We start from the raw sequence: 17,370 nt of genomic DNA, 5'->3' as shown, positions 1-17,370 counted from the left end.
CCCTCTCATCACTGGTTGGTTCCTCAGACATGCGCCCCCCCCCCCCCCCCGCCCACCCCCCTTAGGTGACCCCAGGGGCCTTTCCAAAAGTCACCTCATTAACATAACAAAAGACACCTTGATTGCTCTCTTCACAGGAAATTCCAGAGGTTTTCGGAGCTCAGTGCCAGGAATGGGAGGAAAGGGAGGAAAACCAAATATATATTTCTTATTATAAATCACAATATTGATACCAGCTCAAGACAAGGTTGACATAAGGGAAGCCATATTGTAGAAAAGAAAAACTCTATTGTAACTCTGAATGACCTCTGACAAACTAACCCAGCTGGATCTGCACCCTGTGGGAGATCTAACTGCTCTGTAGATTTTAGGACCCCTGGTTGTACATATGCCTCCCAGCTGGGATAAGATGATAACTTTGTTCTTTTGAGTTCCTTAAGAGTGTGATGACCCCTGAACAGAGCACCTATGCTGATAGCCATCATCAGCGAAAACTGAAAGATCTGGTGTGGCACTCCCAGTCTGTAACACCAGAAGGTCAACATTCCTATCCCCCTCCCCAATAATGCAAGGGCCTATATAACTGCTGTAAGATTTCATGCCCCCTTAAGATGGTTCTTTTAGACATGAGTTGGCCATCTTCCCTCTTGCTAGCAAGATGTAATAAAAAGTCCTTTTTCTCCTGCCGCCTTGCCTCTTGACTATTGGCATGTCTTGTGGCGAGCAGAAGGCCCCACGTTGGGCAGTAATAATATCACACTTTCCAAGCAACGATTCGAGGAAGGTGAAGTTTTGAGACCTTGCCTGCCTGCGGATGTCTCTGTTTGACTCTCGCATGTGATAAATACTTTCGCAGAATTAAAAAAAAAAATTCTAGGTTAAAATAATTTTTCTTCGTCATTTTGAATGCAGTTTTGGAAAGATTGCCTTTGGCTTCTCTTGTTGGGGAGAAGTCTGATACTATTCGGAGTCTTCGTCTTTCTCTGTGATCTCTTCTCTCTGGGCCCTTGGGGAAGCTTCTCCTTGTCTTTGCTGTGTTACGTGTTTATCCTGACGGACCTTGTCTGGGTCTCTTGATTCTCGGGTTAGCCCTCCATAAGCCCTGAACCTGGAGACTCAGGTCGTTTGTTTGGGGAAGTGTTTCTGTGTCCTTTCTTGGGTGGTTTTCTCCTGTTTTTATTTCTGCAACATCTCTTGATTGGAAATGGGACTTCCTGAATTATCTTCTCTAATTTTCTTATCTTTTCATTCTCATTTTCTAGAAGATTCCATCACCTTATTTTCTCTCTCTACTGACGTTTAAAGTTAGCTATCTTATTTTTAATTTCTAAGAACACCTTGTTTTCTCATGTTTTCTTTCATAAAGTGTCTTTTTTTAGTACCCTCTTTTACCTCTGAGTATATTAACCAGGTTTTTGGGGTTTTTCCCTGCATTGTCTACATTTTTTTCTGAATTCCTTTAGTTTCTCTGTTCGGCTGGGTCTCTGTGATGATGGGGCGCTCTGCAGATCTCTGGAAGACTCTTGGCTCTTCGTGCACATTCAGGAATAAAGCTCTGAAAAATCAGCTGAAGTGTGTGCTGACTGGACAGCGTGGCCCCTCCTAGCCTCTCTGCTGAGCAGTTGGGGAGCCGAGCTTTCTACCATGGCACCTTCAGAGTTTCTCTTTGGATGTCTTTTCTCTGGGGCCTTTTATAATTCATCCAGAAAAAAAATCTTTGATCTTCTAGGCTGTGTGGCCCACGCTGAGCTCAGTGACCTTTCCCTAAGCCCGTCTTCAGCCTCAAGCTCCCGCCCTGTCTTCCATCTCCATGTCTGTCTTCCGTATTTTCCATCCTCTCTCTGACCACTGCTGTCTCTTCATCTGTGTAGATCTCATTTGTGGGTTCATTCCCCATGTTTGTCCTCTAGGCGGGGTCTGTGGTCGCATCTGTTCTGCTCTTTGATGCTTCTGATGTGTTTTGGTATCTGCAAATATTTCAAATTCTTTTCATAGTTTGCAAGCTCACTTTTTATCTTCTGTTGTTCAGTCATCTTTGAGATTTTTGATTGGCTTATGTTGTCTCTACTGTCTTTGAGAGTATTTGTATACCTAGTTCACTTCTTTCTCCGTTTGTAATGTGTGTGTGTAGGTCTCACGTTGAAGCCTTTCCAACTGTTACCCATGTAGTTGTGCCTGTGGGAGGGGTGGCACATTGAGCTTCAGGAACCAGACGCTTATATTTTGGAACAGTTAAACAGACAGAGATTTTCACCCTCTGAGAGCTGTGCCAAAGTGGTGACAGTGCAGGGGTGTCTCCACTTGAGTAAGGAGAACATCACAGGTTTAAGGCGCTGTTGCGGGTCCTCTTAGGAAAATAGAAATAAGACCCAGTTCTTGACTGAATCTGAGAACCTGCTCATTTTCATTATGTTCTTAGATGGACCCCCAAATCTAAGCACAGCAAAGCAGGTCACAGGGGCTCTTGTAGCTCCCAGGGAGGGCAGAGAAGACTTGTAGTTGGCATGGCCCCAAAATGGTTTCTTGGCAGGAATACGCTGCTTGGATTTGTCCAGAGGGTGTTTGCTGCGAGGAGGGACTCCCAATCAGAGAATACCACGAGCTGTGCAGAGCAGGAAAGGTACAGGTGTAGAGACAGCTGGAGAGATGGGTCTGGCCAGCCCGAGGCAAGCTTGAATGACAAGCTTTAGAGTAGTGACTTCTACTCATGATATTCTGGCTCTCCGGTGCCATGTGACGAGCTGCACTAGCCACCCACAAGGTGTAGCTGGCTTTGAAGCAGAGAGTGAGAAAGGGCGACATTGAACATACACTGTGTCCAGGTGGTCTGGGGCCAAATGGATCTTTGGGTGAGTTGAGGGGGAAGGAGAGAATGAAGGAAGAAACACTTTGGACGGCTCTTACCTTTGAAATGAATTTTGATGCAGCAACGTTGCCATCAGCAAACCTACAGATGGTGAATTGAACGCTCAGTGTGGGACGGCAAGGCAGCTCTGGCGTCGGCGCGGTGTCTGTGTGTCCCTGGTCCCTACCTTAGCGAGGAGAGAAGGCATCCTCTTAACGTCTCAGCTTTTAAAATTGACTTCAGTAAGAGACCAACTAAAATCATGCTGGAAGGCTCTTGTGAATTCCAAGAAAGCAAAAAGAAATAAGTTAATTAAATGTCTTAATGGTGCGTCTTCTAACAGCCTATTTGAGGTCAAATTTGTGAACCATCTGTTTTTTAAATTCTGCCTTTTAGTGTGGCACCTTGAGATGCTTTGTACTGAAGTTGCGTATTAAATTCTTCCATCATCTTATAAGATTTGGAACGTGATTTTATTATGTCGGAACGTGATTTTCTTATGTTGGTGACGATATGGGTTTGTAATTGTGTGTTGGGTTAATGCAGGGTGATCTTTCTGATTCAGAAATTTTTTTTTTTTTTTTTTGAGGAGATCAGCCCTGTGCTAACATCCACCAATCCTCCTCTTTTTTTTGCTGAGGAAGACGGCCCTGGGCTCACATCCGTGCCCATCTTCCTCCACTTTATATGGGACGCCGCCACAGCATGGCTTGCCAAGCAGTGCGTCGGTGCGCGCCCAGGATCCGAACCAGCGAACCCCGGGCCGCCGCAGCGGAGCGCGCGCACTTAACCGCTTGCGCCACCGGGCCGGCCCCTGATTCAGAAATTTTGATCAGGAATTCCACCTGGATTTCCCCATGGGGAAACGTGACTTCTTTTCGGATAATCGCCGTGACGCGCCTCTCGGAAACGCTGTCCCTCGCTGCGAGCAGAAGCCGATGGATGACAGGAGAGCCCAGAGCGCCGTGGTGTCCCATGGTAGAATGCACAGCCGCTTCATCAGTTCACCTTATGCTCTTCTTTTTAGGTTAAACTGAGAGTTTATAGCACGTGTCAGTACTAGACAGTTCAGAGCTCTCGGTTTGAGTTTTGTTTAAACTTGGGTGCTGTTCTTCATTTTTTTCTGAGATGGTCCTTCTCAGATCTGTCGTGTTTTCCTTTCCAGGCAAACAGAGGAATATTTTCTCCCCCGGATGATCCAGGACCTGACAAAGCAGGTGAGACTCGGAATAAAATTCATTTTTCAGCCAAATGTCAGTATTCTAGGCTAATGGCGGACCGTGTGGGGGGGCCCTTCGGTTCACAGTGACAGAAACCGCCTCAGCTGGTGTACGTGGAAAACAGGGATTTCTGTGACAAGTGGGGGCGTCTCGGGCACTGGACCTCTGTGAGCACGTCCTTCCTCGTGCATCCCTGATGTTCTTCGTGTTCCCGCCTCCTGCCCTCCAGCTCACGCTGGTGGGGAGTGTGTGTGGGGAGCATGGTTGAGGGGCCTCCTGCCCCCTCAGCGGGCTGTTTTCTGCAGGGACTGGGGCCTAGGGACTGCCCAGGAAGCCGAGTTTGGGGTTTTTCTAATTATAAAACTCATGGGAGACTTCATGTGGCTCCTGTTTGTTCTGTGAAAACCCAGCGTCAGAAATCTGCCTCGTCATGTCATCTGAACCTGGCTGGACAGGCCTGTGGGCCTTTGATCTTGCAGCCTTCACTCGGGGCCTCGTCCATCCTCCTCCTCCTGGGAGCTGCTGGGGTGGGGTAGCTGGAATCCCACTCAGTCCACTTCCTGTGGGTGGTTGGGAGCTGGGGGCACAAAGCGGGTATTTGGGGGACCTCTGACTTCTCTGGCTCCTGCCTCAATTCTCGTCTTGGTTGCCATGTGTATTAATTTGCTCAGAATGCTGTAACAAACACCACAGGTGGGGTCGCTTAAACCACCGGATTTATTGTCTCCCAGTCCTGACGCTGGACGTCCGAGATCCAGGTGTGGGAAGGGCTGGTTCCTCCTGCAGCCTCTCTCCTTGGCGTGTAGACGGCCGTCTTCTCCCTGTGTCCTCACATGGTCGTCCCTCTGTGTGTGTGTGTGTCCTGATCTCTTCTTATAAGGCCACCAGTCAGATTGGATCAGGTCCCACCCTAGTGACCTCATTTTACCTTAATCACCTCTTTGAAGGCCCCGACTCCACATAAGGTCACATTCTGAGATGTGTGGAGTCAGGTCTTTAACATGTGAATTTGAGTAGAACGCAGTTCAGTCCGTCACACCAAATTCTCTGCACCCCTAGTTATTGACTCAGGGCAGCTCGTAGGATATACTGAATCTCTCCAATAGAGTGGGTCGGCGGGGACGCAGCTGGACCTGGGATAACCCTGAGCGGGGGGAGGGGGGGTGGGGTCCGCCCCTTCCCTGATTCCCACCAGGCCCCAGCTCTTTGCCATCATTTTCCTCTTTGCCATTGTGGGTCTCTCTCTGCCCCTCACTTCCCTGGCGGACAGTGGCTGCCCTGGGACCTTGGGCTGAGGTCGTCTCCGTCCAGGCACCAGATGAAGTCGCTGCTGCTGGTTCTGATTCTGGGGGAAGCCCTCCGAGGGGCCTCCGTGGGCTCGCTGCCTTCCGCGTTGGCAGTCAGGGACTGGCAGGCTGAGATCTGGGAGGGGACTCTCAGCCAGGTCTGGTCACCTCCCACGTGACCTGGAAACCTTTCTGACCATGAACTGCAGCAGTGAGCACATTTTAAAATCGTCATGACCCAGAACACAGCCTGTATGTGTGTGTGTGTGTGAGAGACAAACACGTCAGGCAATCCTCCTACCGGGAGGTGCACCCCATTTTCGTTCTCCTCTCTCCTTACCAATCCTGTCATAGCCTAAAAACCATGCCAGTGGTGGTCCACTGACCCGATGTCGGGGTGCAGTCTGCAGTGTGAAGGATTCTGCTTGGTCTAGTTGATCGGGGTTCGGGGTGGGGGCCAGGTTGCACAAATTGGCCCCCTGGGTGAATGTGGGTGAAAGTTCAGGGACGTTTTCAAGACGTTTCAAGCGTCGACAGCCCGGTAACTACTACATCCGGACAATCCAGGCCCAGGGTCAGTCCCGGAGCACCGTTCTAGACCCTTTCTTTACCCTCCTGTGCGCTGAGCCCTGGTCTTCTCACAGCGAAATGTGGTCAGGCTTCCCGACCTGCCTGTGGGGTCAGGTTTGCGAGGCGCCAGGCAGCAGGGGGCGCGGTGGTCCCATCATGGCCAGTGCAGGGGCCTGTGCTCAGGGCTGTGCATGATGCCACAGGTGGACAATGACTTTGTCTGTGGCAGGAGGCATCGAGGAAGAAAGGCGTGGGCATGCACCTTAGTTCTTGCCCTTGGTGATACAGGGAGTTGAACTCACACACACGAGCATCAGGGAACCCGAGCAGGAACTCGGGGACGCGTCGTGGCCCCCCGGGATGATTTCTAGGCCGAGCACAGCAATGCCACAATGTAACTTTGGCGCGCAGAGGCGGCGAGGCTTGGCGAGCCAGCACATACCGGAGATGTCTTGGTGGAAGTCAGCCCGTCCGTGCCTGCCTTACCCCGTCAGCACACATTGTTCTCGGTGCCACATTAGACCTGTCAGCAGCCCCCGGGACGCTCTGTCCCTGCCAAGAGCTCCCAGCACCCGGGGTTTATGAGTGTGGCTCTCAGAGGAGGACTTGCATTCTGCTTCTGGCCCTGCCACTCAGGAGCAGGGTGGTGTTTGTCAGGTTTCTTGAACTTATTGTAAGGCTGAGTTAGGTCATTTCTGACGTAGGGCTGGGAATGCTCCGTGGTGAAACCATCAGGAGTGTAGACGGTGTACAAGTGCTTAGCACCTGCTGTGCCTGGCAGGGTGACCCTGGATAAGTGAGAGCTGTCACCATTAATACCTAGGACGATGATGGTGATTTGTGCCAGTGGAAACTTTGAGAGCTGAGTGACGGTTTGGGGCAGCCAGTCAGCTTCCTGGTGGCTCAGAGGTGTGGCTCCGGGCTAATGAGTGTTGACCGGAGGCCCTTCAGGGTCGGCAGAGGAGATGCCAGCTGGCACCGGGCCACCTGGGCTGGGCATGCTCCACGCTGAGGAAGGACTCATGTAGGGCTTGAGACAGAACGGGAACCTTCATGGAAGTCTTCCTGGTCACGTCGGGGGTCCTGGGTCAGAACGCAGCCCAGACGGGGGATGGCCAGGAGAGAGTGTCATGTGCTCTCTTCCTCCGACTGCAGGAAACCGTGCCTTTTGGGGATGCAGTGCTGGCGACCTGGGACACCTGCATCGGGAGCGAGATCTGCGAGGAGCTCTGGACGCCCCACAGGTCAGCCCCGCCCCTCGTGCCGTCAGACCCCGTCCTCGCACGGCCAGCCGGCAGGGTGGGGATTGCAGGCGTCCTGGAGTCGTGGCCTCGGACCGTGGAGATGCCCGGGGATCTCGCGGGCCGGGAGGGCAGGTGGGGAGCACAGCCGGTCACTTCTCTCCACCCGCCTCTGCCTGCAGCCCGCACGTGGACATGGGCCTGGACGGCGTGGAGATCTTCACCAATGCCTCGGGCAGCCACCACGTGCTGCGCAAAGCCCACGCCAGGGTGGATCTGGTGACCATGGCCACCACCAAGGTAGGCGTCGGGCTGGGATGCTAGAGCCTGCGCCCCGGACTGGGCTCTCTGTCTGTCTTACCTTTTCCTGGGTCCCCAGTGCTGAGTGTGGGACGTGGCCTGAGCACTGTGGACATTCACCGCTGGTAGTTAACGGCCAGCGCTTGACAAGCATGCACGACCCCTCTTCTGGGGCTGCACTTGCCCAACATCATTAACCCTCGAAACCACCCTAAGATGCAGGTGCTGGTGTCATCTCCGCCCTCTAGAGCAGGACACTGGGCACGTGGCAGTCAAGTGGCTGCTGGGCTCACACCCCAGCCGTCCGGCTCCCGGGCTTTCCACTGCGTTTTGGGACAAGGGACACGATGACTGGGCACCAGGACGTGCCGTTTGCCCATTGGCATCATGGCGGAACGGAAGGATCGCCATGAGTTTGTCACTCTCGTTGGGCGTGTGACACGGCGAGGGTCGTGGTGCTCAGTCGTTCATGGGACGGGTGCGCATTCAGCTGAGCTGGGTGTGCATCTCGGCTTCGTCACTGGGGGTTTCGTCCTCTCTGAACCCCATCTCTCCTCCTGTCCGATGGAGACAACAGCGCCTGCCCCGTAGAGTTGTCACGAGGCAAAATCAGACGTTTCAGGTGATGCCTGGTGCCTCGGAAGGCCAAGGAAGTCCTGCTGCATGGCATTCCCCGTCCGCCGGCACTGTCCATGTAGGGGGCGCTGATTATGACCCCATGGATGGGGGGTGTGAAGACCGCGTGAGCCGGCTCAGCCGAGCTGCCTGTGTTTGGGCGGGTGGAAGGCGGAGGGGACGGACCACAGCTGACAGCGCTGTGCGTGGCTCTGCCTTTTCCAGAACGGTGGGATTTACCTGCTGGCCAATCAGAAGGGCTGTGACGGGGACCGGCTGTACTACGATGGCTGTGCCATGATCGCCATGAACGGCAGCGTGTTTGCTCAGGGGTCCCAGTTCTCTCTGGACGACGTGGTAATGCGTGTCTCCCCAATAACCGGGTTGTCTCGGGGCCCGTGGGGTGTCCGGCCTATTTTGAGCATTTTCTCTTCGCCTCGTTGGTGAGGGAGGAATCCCCACCCCGCGTTTACGGAGATGGCCCACACACGACACGCGGCACCCGACCCTGGGGGGATGAGACCCACAGCAGTTTATCAGTCACACACGCACCGCCTTGGGGAGGAGGACACCAGGCCATGGCGGGGTCAGCCTGAGGTTGCAGCTGGGAGCGGAGTGAACAAGCAGGGGCTGTGGCAGGAGGAGATGGGGTGACCCCCTGCCACCAGGAGGATGATGGGCTTGTTTGAATAATTCCACGGCTGGCAGGGACCTGAAGCCACCACTCGGAAGTAAGGAGGCACCGTGCCTGGTCCCCGCGATGAGGAGGGTGGTTAGGCCAGGGGACCTTACCCACGGGAGCAGAGAGAGGCGGGGAGCGTGCCCTGAGGCCCTTTGGACCCTCCTGGTCTTCCCCAGATGTCAAGGTAGCGCACGTTCACTGTAGGCCTTACACCACCCTGCCCCTGAATGCTGGGAAGCAGGATGGAGACCCCCATACTTCTCCAGTGGGAAGGCCCCATTCTGGGGGTCTCTCTGGTCTCACCAAGCACGTTGATGGCCGGCCGCGTGGGGGCCGGGCCACCTCTGTCCAGGAGAGGTGTGAAGTGCATTCCGGAAGAAGGGTCACTGTGTCCTGAGGGCACGCAGGGATGTAAGAGGGGGCAGAGGGAGAGGACAGCAAGGGCAGGCTGAGAGTCAAACCTGCAGCCTCGCTGGCAGGCTGAGTCCCCCGGGAAGGGGGTCACAACCTCACTGGGGCCACACGTTCCTTTAGAAGCTGGTGAGAGCTACACAGGTTCTCCTGCAGATCTGTGTTAACCTAGGTGCACAGTGTTTCCTTGTAATGAATTTTATCCTGCTAGACAGTAGTTTCCTTCACAGAAAATAGACAACAGGTGAAAAGTCGTGGTAGAGAATTACGTCGCTCTCACTTTTGTTTCTTTTTAAGCCAAAAAGAAAGAAAATAGCTGTTCTTGCCAAAAATGGGAATAAATTCCAGTTGTGCAAATATAACAAAAAGTAGCTTTTAGTTGTGCCTGGAAGTCGGCATGAGCGCGAATCACTGTTCCGTGGCTCACGTAGTCAGTCCAGGGTCACGGAGCTCCCTCACCTGGAACAGCCCAGCTTGTCTTGGATGCAGCCGCCTCAGCTCTTGTTCTTCAGGGCACGAGGGTTGGAAATGCCGGTTCGCAGAGGCAGGTGGTAGCAGAAGAGACGAGTTTGCAGGCCGTGCTGGAGCGGGGCAGCCTGCGTCACAGAACAGTGAACTCGCCCAGGCCCTCTGTCGTCATCTCTGTTGCTTCGTTTCCTCTCATCCACAGCAGTGAGGTTTCGGTTGATACCTTCCGCAGCCACGTTGTCGGCAAGGAAGTAGTTCTGAAACCAAACATCGGTTTCAACACGGCTGAGTGCAAGGAACCTCGCAAAGAATTCCACCGTGTTTTCTTGCCTGGAGGGAAGGCGAGGGTCTGCAGTCTTGCCTCCAGCAGCAGGGACACTCTGTCTGCCTGTGAAAGTCCTGCTGTTGTCTCCCAGGCTCTGCTTTCCGAGTGACAGTGTCCCCCGAGACCCCCAGTTGTCCAGTATTAACCATCATAGAGACGGAAGGCGGTTGCAGGGAAAGATCAGGTTCATGCAGGTGTATTCCTCTGTTCCGAGAGAGTGCTCAGTTGTCTTTCCGTCCCGGTTGCTCTGGTTGAGGCAATGGCTGGACGTCAAAGCTGCAGGCACCTTGGGGGTAGCGTTGACTGGCAGGTGGGTGGGGGGCCACCTGCACCAGGAAGGGCAGGTGTGCAGGTCCCTGCAGGTTCCCGGCCCCCCAGGCCCCCTGAAACGGACTTCCAGGGATCCACACCCGGTGAATCTCTGTCATATTGAAATCTGAGGACCGTTGCCCACCTTCCCCAGAGGCGGCTTCCCAGTGAGAATTCCCTGATTTTGTCTGAGTGTCAGGGGTAGAGAGGGCATCACTGTCCCCAGGCCGAGGGCCGTGCCGTTCTGCCCCTTCCTCCGTGATTTGCCCAAAACAACCAGAAGGAATTTTATGGCGCACGAACTCATTTCACTGAGTCGCCCCTTCTGTTCCCCTCTGTTCTGGGGACAGACCCGTCACCCTTTCCTCGGGCACACGCTCCTTCGGGTCTTCTTGATCTCACGGGCTTCCTGGCGCGTCGGGGGCCTCAGTCGGCGTGGGTGTTGAAGCTCACCTGGTTTGGGGAGAAGTGGAACGGGCCGTCTTCTCATGACAAGACTCACACCCTCCAGGGGCCTTTCATTTCTCATGGCTTCTCACTTTGTGGGCTTTGTCACACCAGAAGCGTGGCAGCTTTGGCGGCCCCTCACTTCGGGAAATGACAGGAGAAGCAGAGGACGCATGAGCTCCCTGTTCCCTCTCTCTTCAGACGTTTCCAGCGTGAGTTAGGCCCCGCGTTGACAAAGGCAGCTGTCCACGAGCCCGGCCGTCCTGTGTCCCCCGTGGTGTGCAGAAGCAGTTCTTGCTATCCCACACTTGCACGTGTGAGACAATATTCTAGTAACGTAGTTTGATTAGGAATTTTATTTCATAAAGAAAGGAATGGCATGTATGAGTTAAAATGTTTTTCTTTTCTGTATGTTGCAAGTGGCAGAACCCCCACCTCCGCTGGGGTCAAAGGCAGGGAAGGTCACCTCCTGTAGCATAGGCAGCATGTCCAGCCAGTACCCTGGCATGGATTGCCAGAGCTCTGGCTCCACCTCTCTGCCAGTCTCCAGCTCGGCCTTCCTTTGCATTGGCTACATTCTCAAGTTGCCTCTCCTCCTGGTCACAGGATGGCTGCACCAGCTCCAGCAATCCCATCTCCACACAGCCACATTCAAAGGCAGAAAAGGGGCCCTTGATCCCCAGCTGTCTAAGAAGAGAGCAGCTTTCTCAGAAGCCCCCAGCTGACATTTGTTGACAAGATTGGGTCCTGTGCTGTGATTAACAGATCACTGGCAAGTGTCTTAATTCAGCAGAGATTATGGTGGCAGCAACAAGGAGGAAGGGTGTTGAACTGCAACCCCACCAGCTGCCCCTCTCCCTGGGCCCCTAGGAATCCACGGGTCCCCAGTCCCTGCCTTAGAAGGCGGGACTCATCCGCGTGCAATTTGGCACAGCTTTTAAAGTGGTCAGATTACACGTGTGAGTGAAAAAAGAAAATCACACTGTCTCTTTGACACCCCCTTCTGCAGGAAGTCCTCACCGCCACCTTGGATTTGGAGGATGTCAGAAGCTACAGGGCGGAGATTTCGTCTCGAAACCTGGCGGTAAGTGCCCTAGTTGACACCCTGTAGGATGCTCATCAGAGACCTGGAAACTTTTTTTTTTAATAACAGGCTCTATTGAGACATCATTCTCATACCACACAGTTCGCTGATTTAAGCCCATGATTCGGTGGTTTTTAGCACATTCATGGAGTTATGCAGCCCTCACCACAATCCAGGTTAGAACATTTGCATCACCCCAAAAAGAAACGTGTGCCCTTTAGCCGTCACGCCCCATTCCCCTCCCCCAGGCCCTGGCAAGCACTAATCTGCTTTCTGACTCTATGGATTTGCCTGTTCTGGGACATTTCATTTAAATGGAATCATACAGTATGGGGTCCTCTGTGTCTGGCCTCTTTCGCTGAGCATCGTGTCCTCCAGGGTCATCCACGTTGTAGCCTGTGTCAGTCCTTCATTTTTATTGTCAAATAATATTCCACTGAATGGATAGACTGCGTTTTATTTATCCGTTCGTCTGTTGATGGATGTTTAGAATGTTTCCACTTTTTGCCTGTGACGAATAATGCTGCCGTGAACATACGCACAGGTGTTCGTGTGGACATACGTTTCCATTTCTCTTGGGTGCACAGCTGGGAATGGAATTGCTGTGTCATATGGTTATGCTATGTTTTAATCTTTGGAGGAACTGCCAGACTTTTCCACAGCAGCTGCACCGTCTTACATCTTATCCCACCAGTGACGTACATCCGAGGGTTCTGATTTCTCCACATCCCACCAGCACTAGTTACCGTCTGTCCTTCTGATTCTAGCCGTCCTGGTGGGTGTGGGGGATCCCACTGTGGTTTCAATGTGCGTCTCCTGCTGGCTGGCACAGTCCTGCTCCTCTGTGGGTCTCAGGAGCCTGCAAGGGTTCTGGTACTGAGGGATGTCCTCCCGTCCTAAATCTCCATCACAGGCCAGCAGGGTGAGCCCCTACCCCCGAGTGAAGGTGGACTTCGCCCTCTCGTGCCGCGAGGACGTGCTATTGCCGCTGTCTGAGCCCGTCGAGTGGAAATACCACAGTCCTGCTGAGGAGATCAGGTGGGCAGCCCCTCGTAGGCAGGGAGGGGTCCTGTCGCTCTGTGAGCCACTCCCTCGTCCCCGCTGCCATGTCAGTCTGCAGCGGCCGCGCTGGGTGGCAGCCCGGAGCCAGCGCTGGTGGCCGGTTGTCAGAAGCTGCTGCAGTAGCCGCTGAGCAGCAGGAGCCTGCACTTGGCCAGGGTTGAGGGTGTGAGCACTGCAGCCAGACCGCCTGGCATCCCCTCCCAGCTCTGCCATTCCTTGTGCAGGGACCTCTGGCACAAAGGCCCTGTCTCATCCTTTCTATGTCTCAGTTTTCCCATTTCAAAACGGGGCCAACGATAGTGCCCACCTGCCAGGGCTGCTTTCAGACTTAAGATGCACTAATTCACATGAGGTGCTTAAAACAGAGATGGTGGATCGTGAGCGCCCAGCCGTGGCGGGTGGTTCTCCTGCCGCTGCTTCCCCCTTGCACCTGCCCCAGGTGAGCTGGTCCCTAACCTCACGCTTCCCGTTGTTCCCCAGCCTTGGACCTGCCTGCTGGCTCTGGGATTTTTTAAGACGTAGCCGACAGGTAAGATTCCCCTGGTCTCGCCAGCTCACTCTGCTCGTTCTGCCGGTTGGTTTGCATTTGCTTCTATGGCAGGCGAGTGATTGTTTTTTTAATGCAACCAACAAAAAACATGTGTGAATGGAACGAGAGCTTAGAAGCCAAAGGGCGCACCGAGGCTGGCTCCATCCTTGGAGTCCTGCTGGGACCCCTGTCCGGTGACCTTCAGAGTTCCAGACCCACCACCTGCTGCTGGTTTTGTGACCGTGCACGTCTGTAATTCACGTGCCTTAGATAGTCTCCGCAGTGAAAGGTCGTCTTTCCCTCTAGAAAATCCATTTTGGAATGTGCAGGCCATTCTTTCCCTCCCCCGGTGAGAGCTTGGACGCCCACGAGCATTTTTGTGGAGCGTCATTAAGGTCTGCGGGTGGACCTGGGTTCATCGTTGGGCACGTTGCTTCTCCGAGGCGCCGCTCACCCCGTGTTTGGTTGGCCCGTTTCAGGCGGGGTTTTTCCTGCCCCTCAGTGGCGGGGTGGATAGCGCAGCCACTGCCTGTCTTGTCTACTCCATGTGCCGCCAGGTCTGCGAGGCTGTGAAGAACGGAAGTAGGTGACAGCCATCGGCCCGAGGGGGTCAGCCACTGGGCTGCCTGCGGGAGGGGTGGAGGAAAATTCCAGATCATGGGCACCAGGGGTGAAGGGGGCGTTGCGGACCTGCTCGGATGTCATAACGTCATGACCAAGTCCTGGGGCCTGGGGGCAGCAAGGTCATTCAAGTCCCTTCCCAGGACTTGGGGCCAATGTGGCCATGTCCCTCGAGCCACAGGTGCCTGCTGCTCCCTGTCGGCAGCGTGGCCCAAAGGAAAGAACACGGGCTTTGGGGTCAGGCAAACCCAGGTTCAGATCCTGCCACCGTGTGCTCTGACGGTGAACATTCCTGTAGCGTATACAACCAGAACACGAGGATGATGATGCTTATCTGACAAGACAGCAGGCGATGGAGAGGGATTAAGTTATCCAGGTACCTCGCGCACAGCCAGCGGCCGATGCCCGTCTGTCCCGGTGGTTTTCAGATCAGGAAGTGCTGGCTGACGTCCGGGCCATCGTGAACCAAACAAGCTACACCCCCCAGGACCCCCGAGAGCTCTGCGGACGCGTCCTAACCACCTGCTACATGGCCAGCGAGAACTCCTCCCGGGAGACATGCGACAGGGCCAAAGAGCTGGCCCAGCAGGTTGGGAGGTAAAGTTGGGCGCTGGTGTTGGGCCTGGGCGGGCAGCTGTGACAGGGATCAGAGCCACCGGAAATTCCACCTGGGACGGCATTTGTGGTTAAATGTGCATCCAGGAATCGAGCAGGTTTCTGCTCTCTCTTGGTTTGAGCCAGATTGTAGGGAAACTATCAATTCCACCCCAAAACCCAGCTGTGTCTGAGGTTTCCACCTCTCCTTCCTGCTCCCCTGTGGGATCACACGGAGGCCACTCAGCAGGTCTTGGGAGGGGGCTTGTGGTGTGACCTACCCCACTGCCCTCTTCCACCCGGTCGGTTCTCTGTACCTGAGGAAGCTGGAGAGAGGGGATCTCTCCAGAGAGGGGAGACATAGGTCCGTTCAGAGTGTTCCGTTTATTCTGCCGCTTAGGAAAACACGAGGAGCTGCCCATCTTGTGTGCTGAGCTCAGCTGCCCACCCCCAGCAATTCTGCTCCTAGGTATAGATCCAAAGGCATTGAACGCAGGGACTCAAGCAGAGATTTGTACACACCCAGGTTCACAGCAGCATTATTCACAATAGCCAGAAGGTGGAGACAACCCACACGTCCATCAGCAGATGAATGGATCCACAGAATGTGGTCTGTGCATGTAGCAGCCATAAGAGGTGAAGCACTGACACAGGCTACGACACGGATAAACCTCGAGAGCACGACGCTCCGTGAAAGAAGCTGGACGCAAAGGGAGCACATATTATATAATTCCAGTTCTATAAAATGTCCAGAATAGGCAAATCCAAACAGAAAGTGGATTAGTGGTTGTTATGGGCTGGGGGAGGAGAGAATGGGGAGTGGCTGCTAATGGGTACAGAATTTCCTTTTGGGGGATGAGAATGTTCTGGAACTAGATAGAGGTGATGGTTGCATAACGCTATGAATGCACTAAATGCCACTGAACTGTGCACTTTAAAATGGTGAATTGTGGGCCGGCCCCGTGGCTTAGCGGTTAAGTGCGCGCGCTCCACTACTGGCAGCCCGGGGTTCGGATCCCGGGCACACACTGACGCACCGCTTCTCTGGCCATGCTGAGGCCACGTCCCACATACAGCAACTAGAAGGATGTGCAACTATGACATACAACTATCTACTGGGGCTTTGCGGGGGGGAAACAAAAAGGAGGATTGGCAATAGATGTTAGCTCAGAGCTGGTCTTCCTCAGCAAAAAGAGGAGGATTAGCATGGATGTTAGCTCAGGGCTGATCTTCCTCACACACACACAAAAAAATGGTAAATTGTGTGTTATATGTGTTTTACGTAACACACACGCACACACACGCTGCCTCTCCACGCACACCCCTTCTCCTTCCAGCCACCACATTGGTCTCAACATTGATCCAGCCGTGAAGGCCGTCGTGGGCATCTTCAGCCTGGTGACAGGGAAGCGCCCTCTGTTTGCCGTCCATGGAGGAAGCAGCAGGGAAAACCTGGCACTGCAGAACGTACAGGTGTGCCTCCCAACCTGGCCATTGTCACCATGTGGGGGGCTGCAGGGGACCCTGGGGATGGCCAGTGCTGGGGCAGCAGCCTGTGTGCCTCACTAGAGACACTTATCATGCAGCCTGTGGACAAGACTAGGGGTCTAAGTGAGTGTGTGAGAGAGTGTACAAGTGTGTGTGTGTAAAAGTGTGATAGTGTGTGCACGTGAATGTGTAAGTGTGCGAGAATAAGAGGGTGTCTGAGAGTGTGCATGAGTGCAGGTGAAAGTATGTGTGAGCATGACAGTTTATATGTGTGTGAGTGTGAAAGTTTATGAGAGTAAGATGGGAGTGTGAATGAGTGTGCACAAGTGTATGCGTGTAAGAGTGCGTGTGTAGGTGTGAGATGAGCATGTAAAGGAGTGTGCGTGCATGCATGTGTATTAGTGAGTGTCTATGAGTTTGTACGCATGGGTGAGAGTGTGTGCATTAGTGTGAGAGTTTGTGAGAGTGAGGCATGAGTGTGCACAAGTGTGCGTGTGTGCGACTGTGTGGGTTTCCGCATCTTCGGGGAGGGCTCAGACACTGCCCCAGCTCCTGGGCTGCAGCAGGGGAGCTGGACGCTGGGCAGCTGGTGCAGGGACAGTGGGGCCCTGGGCCCCAGCGGCTCGGCTCTGCATCTCTGTCTCTTTTCTGCTCGGCGTGGGTGGCCTTCCCTCCTCCAGATGCGCCTGTGGTGCAGGGAACGGAGCGAGGTGGCCAAGATTCCGCCCCGACTGCCTTTGCAGCCCAGTCCAGGCTCTCTGGGCCTCCTGGCTCCCGTCCTTCCATCTCTGCCATGGCCGCCACTGAGCACACACGAGTGCCAGGGAGACGGGGCCAACCCGAGAGGGGCACAGGACTCCTGGACTCTCTCTGGACACTAGAAAGCTCCTAAATTACTGTAACCTGCCTCTTTTCCAGAGCTTGCTTGGGGAGAATCCTCTCTTTTAGCTGTGATGGACGGGTACGTGGTGCTGGTATGCGTGTCCCCCACACTTGTGCCCCGCACAGGGTAACGTGTCCCCTCCTGTCGTCCAGGCTCGAATTAGGATGGTCGTCGCCTATCTTTTCGCTCAGCTGAGTCTCTGGTCCCGGGGAGCTCAAGGTGGCCTGCTGGTGCTCGGATCCGCCAACGTGGATGAGAGGTGAGTCTGGCCCGGCGGGGGGCTCCTGAACACCCCGAATCTCTGTGGGCGAGCACTCCCGGGGGCAGTGATTCCACGGCGTCTCCCTGATTGTCGCAGCCTGTCAGAGACGTGGTGGGGAGTCACGTCAT

General features: G+C 54.3%; 1 protein-coding gene across 4 annotated transcripts in view; it reads left to right on the top strand.

Moving 5' to 3' along the window:
• NADSYN1 (NAD synthetase 1) overlaps positions 1 to 17,370 on the top strand; it is a 41,565-nt gene that overhangs the window by 13,275 nt on the left and 10,920 nt on the right. For 3 of the 4 annotated variants that reach the window (XM_058526167.1, XM_058526168.1, XM_058526170.1), the window contains exons 6-16: positions 4,011 to 4,062; positions 7,077 to 7,165; positions 7,345 to 7,462; positions 8,303 to 8,434; positions 11,729 to 11,803; positions 12,717 to 12,841; positions 13,346 to 13,394; positions 13,874 to 13,976; positions 14,444 to 14,612; positions 15,947 to 16,082; positions 17,133 to 17,239. In XM_058526167.1, coding sequence (XP_058382150.1) covers positions 4,011 to 4,062; positions 7,077 to 7,165; positions 7,345 to 7,462; positions 8,303 to 8,434; positions 11,729 to 11,803; positions 12,717 to 12,841; positions 13,346 to 13,394; positions 13,874 to 13,976; positions 14,444 to 14,612; positions 15,947 to 16,082; positions 17,133 to 17,239 — 1,155 coding nt within the window. The remainder of the gene's footprint in view (positions 1 to 4,010; positions 4,063 to 7,076; positions 7,166 to 7,344; positions 7,463 to 8,302; positions 8,435 to 11,728; positions 11,804 to 12,716; positions 12,842 to 13,345; positions 13,395 to 13,873; positions 13,977 to 14,443; positions 14,613 to 15,946; positions 16,083 to 17,132; positions 17,240 to 17,370) is intronic. The other variant, XM_058526169.1, reaches the window with a different exon arrangement.

This window comes from Diceros bicornis, chromosome 31, assembly GCF_020826845.1.
Source record: "Diceros bicornis minor isolate mBicDic1 chromosome 31, mDicBic1.mat.cur, whole genome shotgun sequence".
Classification (NCBI taxonomy): Eukaryota; Metazoa; Chordata; class Mammalia; order Perissodactyla; family Rhinocerotidae; genus Diceros; species Diceros bicornis.
This window is presented reverse-complemented; position numbering and strand designations above follow the sequence as displayed.